This window comes from Schistocerca piceifrons, chromosome 1, assembly GCF_021461385.2.
Source record: "Schistocerca piceifrons isolate TAMUIC-IGC-003096 chromosome 1, iqSchPice1.1, whole genome shotgun sequence".
Lineage (NCBI taxonomy): Eukaryota > Metazoa > Arthropoda > Insecta > Orthoptera > Acrididae > Schistocerca > Schistocerca piceifrons.
Window position 1 is genome coordinate 874181462 of NC_060138.1, and position 16258 is coordinate 874197719.

The 16258-nt window shown below is 41.8% G+C and overlaps 1 protein-coding gene across 5 annotated transcripts in view; it reads left to right on the forward strand.

Annotated features, from left to right (window-relative positions):
- The first annotated feature begins 524 nt into the window (after positions 1 to 524).
- LOC124716227 (annexin B9-like) overlaps positions 525 to 16258 on the forward strand; it is a 138486-nt gene continuing 122752 nt past the window's right edge. The window contains exon 1 of one of the 5 annotated variants that reach the window (XM_047243160.1): positions 525 to 633. Coding sequence is in view for 3 of the 5 variants with exons in the window: in XM_047243157.1 (XP_047099113.1) it covers positions 1242 to 1306 (65 nt within the window). In the remaining 2 variants the exon portion in view is untranslated. Of the gene's footprint in view, positions 736 to 1226; positions 1307 to 2351; positions 2428 to 16258 lie in introns of those variants that run through there. The other 4 variants (XM_047243159.1, XM_047243157.1, XM_047243158.1 and 1 more) reach the window with 4 other exon arrangements.

Below are 16258 nucleotides of genomic sequence, written 5' to 3' on the forward strand. Positions count from 1 at the left end.
GTGTATAACAGACGATAAAACCGTCATTGTAAAATAATCTGAGGATGAATAATAAACGTCGATAGGGGAAACACTAGTACAGCATAAAATAACAACTGCACATAAATTATTTGCTGAGTCACTGTGATGTTTAACTGCTGAAGGAGAAAATGAGCTTTCATTCATGTATTCATTCATTTATTTCGCTAATCTGAAGAATCTGTAGATACTTTACACCGACAATTGATGTGATTCGCAGTAGGTATCTGAAGTACCTGCCGGTAGATACCGTAAACCGACCACTTTTTTTGTGAACAACCGTGCCTTTTCTACGTCAGCGAACTTTTCGAGGAGGTGTCGCAATCAGACTAGTTACTGACGTAAGGTAGTGTTCATTTATCTAGACAGTGCTGCCGGGATCGGTTCCAGATTTCAGTGAAAACGCGTCAGCAAGGAGGAAACTGTGCTTCCTAAAATAGTGTGCACTCCGCATCGGCTATCGCCAAGTGGTGTCTGAACGCTTCGCGACAGTTGGCAACACTGCTGCCCTCTGCAGCGCCGGCGTAGTGCCAGGAGACGCCGTCGGGCGCTGTCACATAACAGTTGCGGAGCAGCTACGGACTCTGTGAGTCGTGGGCGGAGCTGTGTATACTAGTAAGTTGCTACGTAGGCGTCACTGTCAGTTGTGTGCTTAATAAGGCTCATCTCACAAGAGTTTGTGCCAACCGACGAGCATTGGGATACTTGTTCAGATTTGTAAGTATCGTGTATGGATTGCTTGTACTTGACATTTGGACCATCTACGTAACAAGCCGATGTTTAGTATCTTCTTCTCTCTCTCTCTCTCTCTCTCTCTCTCTCTCTCTCTCTCGTGTGTGTGTGTGTGTGTGTGTGTGTGTGTGTGTGTGTGTGAGAGAGAGAGAGAGAGAGAGAGAGAGAGAGAGAGAGAGAGAGAGGAGCGGAGAGGAGAGGGGAGGGGATAGAGTATCATATCAGCCGGCAATTACTGCTACAGGTTACTGATTTCAGTCTGTTGTTAGCGAGGGTTACGTGACTAAAATCGCGTTTGAATTGTTCAGAAGCGAACTTGGTTGAATGAAGTACGTGTCTCAGCCTGTTGATGCAAACAGAGCAAGCTGCCATTGTGTAATTTTGGATACACAGAGTGCTCCGGCTGTACGTCAGCATCACGTGCCCCAGCAAGCATCGATCTGTTGTTCTACTTTCGCCGGCGTCACCCACAGTTTTCGGAATAGGCCTTGATGCATGTGAGCCTCGCTTTGGTGACGTGGTGTGACGTAGGACTGGGAAACATACTCACGTGTTGGTATGCGTCACGCGAGTGTCATAGTGAGTTGTCGACGTTAACATTTCAATGCACCCGCTTTCGGACGGAGAGGCAAACTGTTGAATCATCTTCTATGTTGTGTAGTCTAAGGAAGTAGTCACCATTAACAAGGACCACTCTGTACTTCTGAGTGGGATGGACGTGGAGGCTTTAAGCCTGTTGCTGAGTTCTGTTCGGACTTATTGTAGTATTGCGTATCATAAAAGATAAGCATTAAAAGTTCTACTTATGACATATACAAGGTCCCGTTTTGTGTATTAGCACCTCTCATTTGTAATTTGCGTATGTCGGACACGCAGTCTAGCAGAGCAGACTGCACTTGTACCACGGAACCAGCGGAGTCATCGAGGAAACTTTCGTTCATTGCAAGTGTTTAATTTTTATTCCGCGAGTCCTAGCAATTTCTTTGGAGTTCAGTGACAAAGATATGAAAAGTTAGTCTAGAGATACACCCAACGTGTACACAGCAGAATAAGGGTGAATCCGACACGTCGTTGCCTTTTCAACACACGAATTTATGTTTATATCTTTGGTGACAGTCACGCGTAAATTTAATTGCCGAACTGGCACTGGAGAAAATCTTTTGCAAGCTTGGGGCCATGTTGTTGCACGGCAACCTGTTGTCACTGAGCCGCGCGTGACTGGAAAAATCCTTTCGCTGATGGCCATTTCCCGTACGAGCTATCTAGTGTCCTTGTCACCTCACCGAACAACTGCTCTGTGCTGCTGACGCACTTGCGTGATCTTGGTATCTGGTTGACCAAATGGTTTAACAACTGTCTCCACAGTCAGAAGGCTCACAGTAAAGGACCCGTATTCTGTGGGGCAGTGGATATTGCTATTAGTGGCAATAGCGTCGCTTGCCATTTTCCAATCGCGCGTCCTCTGCCACGGATGCGGATAGATTATATTCTAATTCAGAAATAATCATATAGAAACTGGTTTGTTTAGAAACACTCCGTATTACGTAGGATGCCTATTTTGGAAAAAGTAGTTTCAAAACAGTTAAAAAATTATGAAAACGTTTTACTTCCTCGGAGTCAGTTTTAACGGATAACTGTAAACCCCAACGGCATGAATCATTTGGTCTTCCGAAATGAGTAAGTATGTATCTTTATAAAAGTAGATAACCTTTTTAACAGTTCAAAATAGTTCACACTTCCACACATTTGGCAGAGAACCGCTCGATCGCAATAACTGTTATACAAGTAACCGCAGGTAAACTGCAGTTAGCCTTCAGGCTAGAAACCATTCTAATTGTCAGTATCTCTCAGAATTCTGATGCTGCCCACATTTTCACTGCGTGTACGTTCAGAACATTTGACAGATCGCTCTTTGAAGCTTCCGCCGTTGAACCTTCATGGCACTTTACAGGCATTACAGAAAAAGCATTCACATTTAGTGTGAAATTCTGAAAAATTACATTTTGACAATTTTCTTCAGCGCTGTTTAAACTAGGTTCTAGATTATTACTGTACTGTGCTACTATACTGTAGTCAACTCAAGTTATCATTGTTCGCTTCGCTTAAATCGTTTTTTAGTGAATATAAAATGTAGTTGTTCAAAATTAGTCCACTTTAGACATGGAAATAAAAAAATTCAAACAAGCCAGATAGGATAATAAAGAACTGTGGCATCAATAACAATATAGGCAATGCTCATGTTCTCATGAAAATACTAAGGATTTCATACATTGGCTAGTAGAAATTTTCGAAGATAAATTTTCAGGTCTAAAATCAACGTAAACGATATCTACAGTGTAGAAACTTATTTTATTTACTTAAGTTTCTTGCTAAAACTACTGATCATATGGTTTGTCCAAATCATACACAAAACCAAAAATTATATTACGCAAACAGTGATGTCGACATTAAGGGGAGCTGGAAAGCCCTATCCCGACAATGTTAAATTTAGTGACTTGGTTTCCCTGTATTTCAGGAACCACTGTAGCTATTAACATTAAACTGTATGTTCTGAGTCTACTGAAGTACAGTAATTGCATTTCAGTCACTGCTTTCGGAAATATAATTTTTTAATTACACTATTAAAAGTTTGTGTACTTTTTGTAAGTTATCCTAAATAATTTTAATTATCCATAACATTGTTCTTTTAGTTAAGTAGACTCAGAATATGCATGTTATTACTAACTGAAAATTTGAATAATCTACTCGAAGTGGTTTCCGAGATTTAGGGAAAAATGGAACAGAAAATGTAAATTTTCAAGAACGGCTTCTATAGTTCCAAAAGACAGTAAATCGCTTAATATATGCTTAATTTTTTTATTTTTAGTCACTCAGATGCACCCTGCACCATACTGTATATCATCCTCTTGATCTTTTCCAAGTTTTTTCTTCTACTGTCTGGACTCCTTAGTGGCCAACTGTGCTGCATACTCTGCATTATCAATGCGAAACTTGTCCATGCGTTCAGTTTCTCTGATGCAGTTTGTTCCAGGATTAATTCTCATGTGCTGTAGCACTTACACCCTACCAGTGTTGCCATCATTAAAAGCAATAACAGCAGCACTGACCCCAGTTGAGTGTCTTCATTCCAACAAAAACATTTTTTGGTAAGCGCGTCCATATAAGATTATTGAACGACTCTTTGGATTTTGAGTCTGACCACGCAGACGCTTCTTCAGTAATTCGGGTTTTGCCAGGTCTCTGTAAATAGTCTTTAGATATCCATGACTGCTGCTGGGATGGAATGTTTATGGCTGTGTGAACTGAGTACTGGGCATTACGGCAATTGTAGAATGAATCAGGTCCAGGAGGGCAAAGGTGGTGTACTGGTTTTTCATCGGTTGCCAGTCTGTGGAAGAAGGTAGCCCATACTGCCTTCATTTTCAACAAATTCGTAGTATTATTTCTAATGGCCACCCATAATACTGATGTAGTTCATCAGTCATTTTGTCTGTCAGCCTGCCTCTTATGGTTTTGCCATCAGAAAGTTTCTTGTCTCTCAAACTTTGTTTCAGATTCGTCAACCTGTTGCCCATCCTCTTCTGGACATGACCAAAACATTCCAGATTTGTGATAATCTTCTCACCATAAATCTGAGCGGCTACTACACTATTATATGCTTTCGAGTCTCCATCACCTAAGAACTTAGTCTAACACAATCCCCTTTCGTTCACAGATCGACTAAAAATTTCAATAGCTGCAGAGGCCTCCGTACTTTTTAATTTATAGTTTGTCACAGATATGCTCTTCTTGATTCCCTGATTTACACTTATAACAATATTTTGTTAAAATCTGGAAATCTATTACCTTTCCAGTATCCACACTGGTCATCGTAACAAAAGAGTTCTTAGAACTGTAGCCGCGCTTCTGCCAAGAGCCGTCAAAAGCTAGTGGTATGTCAGTCATACCAACATTTATTTCAACAGCTTCGTTTGCAGCACCCTTTATTAACTCACATGCAACAGATTCCACAGTAGCTCCAATAAATCCTGCATACTTGTCGATTTTACAAGCTAGGCGTGGCATATTCATCACGGCACACATTGTTTCTGGTGCAGTGTCCTTTGTCAGTAGCTTTCAATCCATAAAACCACCTAACCTTTACTTCAAAATAATTACACGTATCAGAATTGTCATGCTTTCTCTTGTATATATGCTACCTTTCACTTGCAAACACGTACACATGTTAGGTTTGAATACGTCAACACTCATTAGCAGATACGGCTTTTTTTGTGCGTGTGCGTCAGGGTGTCGGTCGGTTCTGACTGATGATAGGGCGGTGCGTGACCCTATCGTGGGCTGAAGATTAATCATTTGACTGAAAAATCCCTTGAAACTCAATAGCGCCCATTATTTTGGATCGAAGCTGGGGCCAAAATTGCATCTGCAAGTCCGCAGTTACTTACTCTTATAGCGATACTGAGAAAAATATTTCATTCAACACAAGTAGAACGTTAGCGTCCTGGGCTACCTGTGACACATGGGCAACAAGCAGCAGATACAAGCAGTTGTAGGTGATTGTTGGTTACAAGGGATACCAGTGCCCTCTCGCCGCTGTAACGCTTCTCTAAGACAGAGTAGCCACTCGCCTTTAAACAAAGTCATTGGAATTAAGAGAAGTTCCTCAATGCTTCTTCTGATTGTACACACAATGAGTGGAAAACATCGGAATTCTGAGAAGCTGACGATTATCGAAACTATTTCCGCCTGGAGGCCACCCCAGATTAACGGTTGTGTAACAATTCTGGCGCTCGATCGCCTTTGTGCCAAATGTATGAGAGGGTGAAGCATTTTCAGCTGTTAAAAAAGATAAGAGATGGATAACATACTTGGCCATTTTCTTTTCAAACGCCTGAATAAATTTTCATATTACAATTATAGTTTTTAACTCTAGGTTTTTAATGCTTCGTAAAATTTAAGTTGGTATAAATTCGCGGTTCTCGCCAGTCTGGTATTGTCAGCACATTTTGTACTTCCTTCGTGATACACCATTGGAGACGTTATAATTGTAGTTAAGTGCATAAAAATAAATCCCTTGGAGTAAAATGTTATAAAATGTACGATGGTTTAGTAACAATGTAGTGTCTCCCCCACCCCCTTCGGGTGTTTTAAGGTTAAACATGTTGTTGTGGTCTTCAGTCCTGAGACTGGTTTGATACAGCTTTCCATGCTACTCTATCCTGTGCAAGCTTCATCTCCCAGTACCTACTGCAACCTACATCCTTCTGTATCTGTTTAGTGGATTCATCTCTTGGTCTCCCTCTACGATTTTTACCCTCCACGCTGCCTTCCAATACTAAATTGGTGATCCCTTGATGCCTCAAAACATGTCCTACCAACCGGTCCCTTCTTTTTGTCACCTTGTGCCACAAACTCCTCTTCTCCCTAATTCTATTCAATACCTCATTAATTATGTGACCTACCCATCTAATCTTCAGCATTCCTCTGTAGCACCACATTTCGAAAGCTTCTATTTTCTTGTCCAAACTATTTATCGTCTACGTTTCACTTCCATACATGGCTACACTTCATACAAATACTTTCAGAAACGACTTCCTGACACTTAAATCTATGCTCGATGTTAACAAATTTCTCTTCTTCAGAAACACTTTCCTTGCCATTGCCAGTCTACATTTTATATCCTCTCTACTTCGACCATCGTCAGTTATTTTGCTCCCCAAATAGCAAAACTCCTTTACTATTTTAAGTGTCTCATTTCCTAATCTAATTCCCTCAGCATCACCCGACTTAATTCGACTACATTCCATTATCCTCGTTTTGCTTTTGTTGATGTTCATCTTATATCCTCCTTTCAACACACTATCCATTCCGTTCAACTACTCTTCCAAGTCCTTTGCTGTCTCTGACAGAATTACAATGTCATTGGCGATCCTCAAAGTTTGTATTTCTTCTTCATGGATTTTAATACCTACTCCGAATTTTTCTTTTGTTTCCTTCACTGCTTGCTCAATATACAAATTGAACAACATCGGGGAGTGACTACAACCCTGTCTCAGTCGCTTCCCAACCACTGCTTCCCTTTCATGCCCCTCGACTCTTATAACTGCCATCTGGTTTCTGTACAAATTGTAAATAGCCTTTCGCTCCCTGTATTTTACCCCTGCCACCTTCAGAATTTGAAAGAGTATTCCAGTCAACATTGTCAAAAGCTTTCTCTAAGTCTACAAATGCTAGAAACGTAGGTTTGCGTTTCCTTAATCTAGCTTCTAAGATAAGTCGTAGGGTCAGTATTGCCTCACGTGAACCCACATTTCTACGTAATCCAATCTGATCTTCCCCGAGGTCGGCTTCTACCAGTTTTTCCATTCGTCTGTAAAGAATTCGCTTTAGTATTTTGCATCCGTGACTTATTAAACTGATTGTTCGGTAATTTTCACATGTCAGCACCTGCTTCCTTTGGGATTGGAAGTATTATATTCTTGAAGTCTGAGGGTATTTCGCTGGTCTCATACATCTTGCTCACCAGATGGTAGAGTTTTGTCAGGACTGGCTCTCCCAAGGCTATCAGTAGTTCTGATGGAATGTTGTCTACTCCTTGTTTCGACTCAGGTCTTTGTGCTCTGTCAAACTCTTCACGCAGTATCGGATCTCCCATTTCATCTTCATCTACCTCCTCTTCCATTTTCATAATATTGTCAAGTACGTCGCCCTTGTATACACCCTCTATATACTCCTTCCACCTTTCTGCTTTCCCTTCTTTGCTTAGAACTGAGTTTCCATCTGAGCTCTTGATATTCAGACAAGTGGTTCTCTTTTCTCTCCAAAGATCTCTTTAATTTTCCTGTAGGCAGTATCTATCTTACCCCTTGTGAGATAAACCTCTACATCCTTACATTTGTCCTCTAGCCATCCCTGCTTTGCCATCTAACGATGGCACAATAAAATTTTTATCCAGGATGTATAACTACGTACTTTTCCTAAGATCACTATTTGCATTTTTGGTAATAAAAGATGTTAAAACGAAGTTCGGACATTATAAGGTGAAATAAACACAAGTACAAGCTCTGAAAAGTCTTTCAATGTCTAGAATTAGTTTTTTACTGCATTTCTTGCGTTTCTAAGAGTTGAAAATTTTCTGTTATGATGCTGAATGCTGCACCATTTGTTTCGTACTAGTCCAGTTTTCATTAAATTCTTTTTTTTGTAATTCTTGTCACTGATGTTTCAATTTTTTCAGGACCAGACTGTGCAGGCAATTTTAACATATTTGAAACAGTAATGCAGAAGTGATCTTTAAACATTATATTCATTCTCTGGATAGTTATCTTGACATGATTCAAATATATTAGATTGTTTTCATTCCATGGACCCAAAAATGAGCAGATTCTCGTGGGTGTGGAACAAGTCAGATAGTACAACATAGAATATCAGGATATAATAGTTATTAACCTGATCATTTGTCAGGAGATAGTCAAAATAGGTCAATACATTAAAGTGGGACTGCTAACATTTACACAATGTCAGAATGAAACATAGTTATGCATTTTTAATAAATTTATCACACAAATTGAGTGTCGTGACAAAGTACTGTCAAAACGGAAAGCTAACACATTTTACTTAAGGTGGTCGAACAGTCCCAGTTACGGTATTCGTAGGTGCTGGCTACCAAAAGGTCTTTCAAACTCTGTTTAAACTGTGCTTTATCTGAAACCAAGTTTGAATCCTGGCAATTTGTTGAAAATGTGTGTTCCTGAATATTGGACCCCTTTTTGGACCAAGATAAATGATTTTAGGTATTTGTGTAGACTGTTCTTGTTCCTAGTATTAATACCACATATTGAGCTTTGGGCCCATCAGTTTCCAATTGTGACAACAGATCAAACCTGTTCTCTACCTTGACAACACTGAGAAAGTCCTATTCCTATTTCTTCTATAACCTGTCATTTCCCACTTCTCTTTTCCCTTCTCCTTAACCTTTCTAGATCTTGTTTTACATTATCCAGTTCCGCCTGAAGATCAACCATCTTCTCCTCCTGTTCCATTATCTTCCTATCTCTACAGCAGATCCTAAACAGCCAGTGAGCCTCGTTTATTTCCCCAATTCCCACACTGCTGCAGTCACCCACTTGATAAAAACTGCAACAGCCCTCACACCACCGCCCCGGAATTAACAATACTACGGAAAGTCATACACTTATCACTCATGCCGACAAATTTTAGCTTTGATCTAAATTAATTTCGTAGACTACTCAATTAATATTCAAAATTCCTGGAGAAATAGAAACGATTAAATCTGTATTATTTGCCTGACGAAACTAAAGCAAACAAAGAACTGAACCTGCACTATATGAACTTTTCACTTATTTCCGAACTTTTCACTCTGGCTAGTTAGTAGAGAAGCAAATGGATAAGAATACACTAACACAACCGATATTTTAGTGAAATAATCGCGTAACTTACGGTATACGATAAACAAAACCTAATCCAAAATTCGCGCCTCTGGAATGTTCTTTTTCCGAAAAAGAGCAAATACGAAACCTTCAGTTGATAGCTTACAATAGGTATTGGTTTACTTATGACATACTGCATTAATTGTTATTGCTCAGTGAGGCACTTATCTTTACGAGATCTCTGAATGTGTAGGACTCTTCAATTGTTTGGTCCACTCAGTGTTCAGTTGCTTTGAAATATAGCGGAAGTCTTTTCATACTATTTCGTTCTGGAACTCCCCCAAACATAAGGTTCTGTATCATTTTGTCGTCACCACGTTGTTACCGAAGAGATAAGTGATTATCTATTTTGTCACTTTACAGTGCCCAAATCTGGCAGTTTCATATAACTGTAAATTCAAAATCGCTGAGAATGTATAACCGCTTAACATAAGCCAGAATGTTCCAATGCGCATCCACAAAGTTTGCAAAATATTTCATACAGCGTTTCCAAGAATGTTACCGACAATTCCTGCATGACTGATGTTGGAAAAATGTATGAAAACGGAAGCAGCTATCAGTGGTAACGTCGGTAAAGATAAAAGGGAGCTGTTTCCTGTAAGCTGACCCATTGCCGCTGTGCTTTAGTTTTGTTGCTCTGTGGTTCGCTTGCGTTTGTGGTTAAACTGATCATTGTTATTGCAATGGAGTGGACGGGGCACTTTTGGAATTAATATAGATTAAAGGGAAGAGGAATGCTCATGGAGTGTAATAAGTTCGTTATAAAAACGCAAATAGGAAACTGCTGCTGCATTTCACACAAGTAGCAACTTGGCAGACGAGAAGATTACATCACTGGCTGTAAAATACCAACGGGAGAAGCAGCTTGAGGATTGTAAGACGGGCAGCGGTAGTGTGCCTGAAGCAGTTTACAAGCCGACGTGGTTTATGACTCAATTTGAGCTAATGGCATCGGTCCGGAAACAAGAGTCGAAAGTTATGAGTGAAAATCGTCTTGATACCTCTAACATTGGAATACATATACTGGAACTGTTGTTGCTAAGATTGTGCTGTAGACCACTTTCAGAAATGGTAGTATGGAACAAAACAAGAAAATACTAGTAAACATGGGGTCTAAAATGCATACCCTAAAGCTATGAGCACTTGTTTACCTCACTGTGGAACCCACCTATTCTACTTCGCAAGTGTTCATAGCTCATAAGGTACGCATTTTAAAGCCAATGTTTCTAGACTTTTTCTTGTTTTGGTCCATACTACCGCCTCTTAGCACTAACAGTGCCGTTACATGTATTCCAGTCAGAGGTAGTAACTATCTTCCGCTTAAGACTGTCGACTCAGTCGTTTCTGGAACTGAGTCCCTGATGTCAAACTGATGCATTTACCATTCTACGTAGTCGCTGGGAGTTATATAACATTAAAAGTAGAAGTTCAAGAATTGCCGCCCCCCCCCCCCTCCTAAACGGAAACGGCATAAGGTGAGCGGAATATCTGACAACACTCACCTAGCTTGTGATTTACTGCAACATTCACATTACGCGTGGTTTAGTAACTAAGGCACTGATGACGGAAGAAGAGGCAGAGAATAGAAGAGTGTGGTGCGTATGCAATGTACGTCACATGCAAGTTATGAACACTCGCCACTCCAGAGGGCAAATACGCAAAAGAAAATTAAGAAAGTGCTTTCGAAGCAGAACTCCAGACAAACAGCGCCTTCATTGAGCGTGGGGTCTGGTAAGGGCATCGAAAAGTAGCGATTCTTCTCTCATTCAGAGCAAGTAATAGTGACGAAATGTTTTTGGGAGTGTAACAGAAAACATTCAAGAAAGTATGTCACAGATATTTCTTTAATGCAGTTACCATTACATTTACGTAATCCGCTATTTCAACCAGTGCTCTGTAAACTTTACGTGGTATGAGATACGGGTTGTTTCAAAATGTAAATATACTAGGCTCTGAAATAAATTTCCTGTTGCCGAAAAAAGAGGAGTAACAAAGTTCCTGTAGCAGGTTATTTGTGCTACTTTTTCTACAGTATATTTCCGATCATCAGTAACTGCGCCTTTCTCTTCGTTTGCCTAAAGTGTCTGTATTAACGGCATAACACCACATATCAGTACTTTCCTCGTCACTAGACATAGCGCAGCCGACGATGCGAATACTGAGGAATGCAGATGCAGACGATGAGAATACGCCACAAGAAAAGTTTGCCGCCAGTGTGGAAAGAGAACTCAACAAGAAACAGTGTTGCTAACAGCGCTGGAAACGTTTACAACAAAAACATGTTGCAGACTTCAGTGCTGATTGCGAATCCCTACTTCAGTAATCTAGACTAAGGGAGAAGCCTCTTAATATCGAGACGAACCTCTTTTTCGCCAGGCGTAGTGCAGCTACTCGACGTGGTTAGGCTCAACAAATGGCTGGAAGCCCCCCCCACAGAAATATTGAGCCATTCTGCCGCTATAGCCGTCAGTAATAGCGTGTTGGTGGCGCAGGATTTTACTCACGAACTGGCCTCTCGATTATATCCCATGAGTGTTGGATAGGTCAAATAATTCCCTCGAACAGCACAGAATGTTCGTCAAACCAATAGCGAACAGTTGTGGCCTGGTGACATGGCGCATTGTCATCTATAAAAATTCAATTGTTATTTGGGAATACGAAGTCCATCAATGGCTGCAAATGGTCTCAAAGTGGCCAAAGACCAAGAGGACCCAGTCAATTGCATATAAAGGCTGCCCACATCATTATGGAACCACCACCAACTTGCTCAGTGTCTTATTGACAATATGGGCCATTGGCCTGTTACCAACTGAAATCGGGACTCATCTGACCGAGCCATAGTTTCCCAGTCGTCCAACAGACTTGCTCAAGAGTCCTGGAGAGGCGCTGCAGGCGATTTCGTGCTATTACGAAAGTAGAGGTCTGCGCGGATGCGGATATCCGCGGGTATCCGCGGTATTTGTTATTTGGCGGATAAAATCGCGACCGGCGCGGGTATCCGCGGGTCATCTGCGGATAATGAGCAAGCCATCTGCCCAGTACGTATGTTGCAATGTTAGTTGAAAAGTTCAAGTCTGCTGACATTCTTGGAATCTTGCAGGGCCCGGGTAGAGCAGATGTCTGTTGTCCTCAGCCCCTGGCTACGACCGACGTAGCTGTACCCAAGAGACCTGCGCCAAATCCGTTTCCGCGACCGTGTCTTTTGTGTGGCCTGTGAAGTGCTCTCTGGGTGGCAAACCTGCCCACTGTCTACCAGACAGGTGCCCGTTGCAATTTTCCCCCTCCTTCAGTTAGCGCTTTTTAGTGACCAAGTGACAACGTGTATCGTAGCAAATATCAGTGAGAGTTCTTTCTTCAAATGAACATCATATCGATGGATACAATTTCGTGTAAGGTGAAAAAAGGTGATTTTACATTAGTGAAGGAAAACAAATTGAAATCGCAAATTTGGAAAAAAATCGGATACGTATTTGATGGCAACGAAAAGATAAAAGATACAGTGACTTGTTTTGCATGTATATTCCTACACTGGACACAAAAGTGGAACTTCAAATTTGCTAAAACATTCATTGTAATACTATTACATTGAATTTCATTTTTTAAAATAACGTTTCCAATCTCGCGAGGTCCGAGCCGCTACTGTGTGTGCTCCGGAGCGCCAATGCTTTCCTGTTTGGAATGGTCTGCTTTACAGTAGGTATAGAGCATTTCCTGTGATTTAAGAAGTCAAAAGTAGTTACGTTGTCGCAGAAGTGGCACTCTAACAGTAACTATGTCATTACATACCATAATTCTAAGTACTACTGTCTATTACTATTAATTAATCATTCAAAACTTAAATATATGCGGATGCGGATAAGGAACTTGCGGATGCGGATTAATTGCTGCGGATGCGGTTGCGGATTAGGACCTTGCGGATGCGAATTGCACTTTTATCAGCGCAGACCTCTATACGAAAGGCACTCACGTCGGTCGTCTGCTGCCATAGCCGATGAAAGCCAAAGTTCGCCGCACTGGCCTAACGGGTACGTTCGTCCTATGTCCCACATTGGTTTCTGCAATTATTTCATGCAGTGTTGCTTATCTGTTAACACTGACAACACAACAATCGCCCCTGTTTTCGGTCGTTAAATGAAGACCGGCGGCCACTGCGTTGCCCGGGGTGAGGTAATGCCTTAAATTTGGTGGTACTCTTGACACTGTAGATCTTGGAATACTTAATTCCCTAACGATTTCCGAAATGGAATGTTGCATGCGTCTAGCTCCAACTACTATTCCGCGTTCAAAGTCTGTTAAATCCCATCTTGCGACCATAATCATGTCGGACACCTTTTTCACATGAATCACGTAACTGACATCTCCGCTGGTCCACTGCCCTTCTACCCCTTGTGTAAGCGATGCTGTCGTCATCTGTACATGTACATATCGTTATCCCATGACTGGTCACCATAGTGACACATGGGTCTTTGGTGTTATTCTTACTGGTTAGTCCATCCTACCACGATGTATCTTCATTCGCGTAGTTTTCAACTGATTGCTACCTCCTCGTTCCATCTCATACCAAGGTTCCCACCGGGCAGCGTTACCATTATATCCTTTTCAGATGGTCGATGAATTATTTTTGTCTAAATTTCTGTTGCTTTAGGAGTAGGCCTGCTTCTAGTTTTCCGCTTATTTAGCCGTCACCGAACGAGGTAGCGCTGTGTTTAGCACACGAGACACGCATTCCGGAGGACGACGGTTCAGATCCGCGTCCAACCAGCTAGATTTAGGTTTTGCGTTATTTCCTTTAATTGCTCCAGGAAAATGCAGGGATGGTACCTTTTGAAAGGGCGCAGGCGGTGCCCTTCTCCGTCCTTGAAACATTCAGAGCTTGTACTCAGTATCTAATTATCTCGATGTCGGTATTTCGTTGAGCCCTGATCTTCCTTCTTTCTTTGGCACGCCTCTAAGATAGACCTACTTGCTTCAAACCAACAATCTTAATGGCTCATGAGTGCTCCAGCTATAAAGTAGGCAGGAGAAGTGATTGCTTGCCGGAGGTGAAGAGGCGAACGGGAAAATATTCCTATCACTTCCTCCCCTGTGCTCACCATGGGCTGGGTGTGATATCAGTCTGAAAAACACCATCTTACCAGTAGACTTGATGGTCAGCCTTGTTGTGATCCATAGTTCGGCATTAATGGTTTCAATGTTACGGAACATTCTAGTGAAACTTGCATACAGAAATCACATCCACATTAAAAGCAAGAAAATAAAGAAAAAGTCCTACCATCAGCGATGTTTTAACTGAGTAAAACAGAACATGTACCATGACGAAAAAACATTCCAGTAGTTGCATACACAATACCAGTATTAATAAACTGATACGAGAACCACTGATACCATGGACATAGGACTGGAAAATTTGTCTGACGTTATTTCGGAAGTTATCAGAACACTGAAAACTTGTAAACTGACGTCGCGCGAACTTCTTAATCAGTTATGATGTTGACATAAGTGCATACACGAAAATGTTTTTAGAAAAGTGTACTATTGTGTCTAGATCACGTCACTCTTCTCAGAGCCAAATTCCTGCCGCGCGCATTCTTCTCGGCAGCGGACAGTACATTCGTAAGAGCGCCACTACTCTGCACATCACTTAGTTGTCAGTTGTCATTAACTAGTAGTATCCTTTCACCACACGCTGTGTATATCCTGTGACAGTATCTCGCGACCAGGAAACACGAGCCCTCCCTGTTTCGTTTCTATGCCATTATGTTCTGAATGCCGATCTGAAAAGATCTTCAAATGTTGAGAACTACGCCACGGCACACATGGCATTGAAACAAAAAATAAAAATGTCACAGAATACTTCAAACCTTCCGCTTTTCCTTTAACGAATCTTTAGACTGACATTATAACTGTTAAAATCGGTCAAGTAGTGTCTCATTTAATAAAACAGCTACGCCAATCATTCAAGCTACGTTTATTAAGCTGGTGCGTGTGATACTTAGCATCTGCAGCTGCTATTCACATCGCTTACGTACAATCAGTGCTTCCACAAATGAGGTGTTAAGTTGTAGACTGGAAAAAATACACGCTCATTTTTAGTATATGTTAATAGCGGAATTTTTCGCTTAAGGGAACGCTTCAAACACTCTGATGGTTGATGAGAAAGGTTGTCATTTGCGGTGTTATGGAGCTACCGCGATTGCAAGGGCGTCCATACGCGAGGGTAAGGGGCAGACGCCCCTCTCCCTAGCTCTCAGGGAAAGGCAACAATATAGTGTAGTCAGGTGTCCTTCCAGACAACGATTTAAAATTCTGTTTCATCAGTCTACTGACTGGTTTGATGCGGCCCGCCACGAATTCCTTTCCTGTGCTAACCTCTTCATCTCAGAGTAGCACTTGCAACCTACGTCCTCAATTATTTGCTTGACGTATTCCAATCTCTGTCTTCCTCTACAGTTTTTCCCTCTACAGCTCCCTCTAGTACCATGGAAGTCATTCCCTCATGTCTTAGCAGATGTCCTATCATCCTGTCCCTTCTCCTTATCAGTGTTTTCCACATATTCCTTTCCTCTCCGATTCTGCGTAGAACCCCCCCAGGGGATCCACAACTCTTTTGTGGATACGTGCGTAGCGAGCACGGGGTCCCGAGCTAATGTGGCCTTCCTTCCTTTCCGGGCTGCATACCTTCCCTTTCCGCATCCTTCCCCATCCCCTGTCTTCACCCCCCCCCCCTCACCTCTGGCTCTTTCCTTCACTTTCTCCCCCTCTGGGAGTATGGTTTGCGCCTACGTCCGGAGACGGACGCTTGTAAATGTGCCGCATTCTTCTTCTTCTTCCTTGCTTGTATGTCTTCTTCCTTCCCTTGTCCTTCTCCTTTCCTTACCTCTTCTCTTTACCCTTTTCTCCGCTGCGGCGTTTGAGACCCCCTCTTCTTTCCTTTCTCTTTCTCTTTCTCCCTCCCTGTGCGTGTCTGAAGGCCTACCCACGCACTTCCATGCGTAGCCGGTGACGGGGTAACGCGTAATTCCCCGCCCCGGGTAGACAGGTAGGACACGTACGTACCC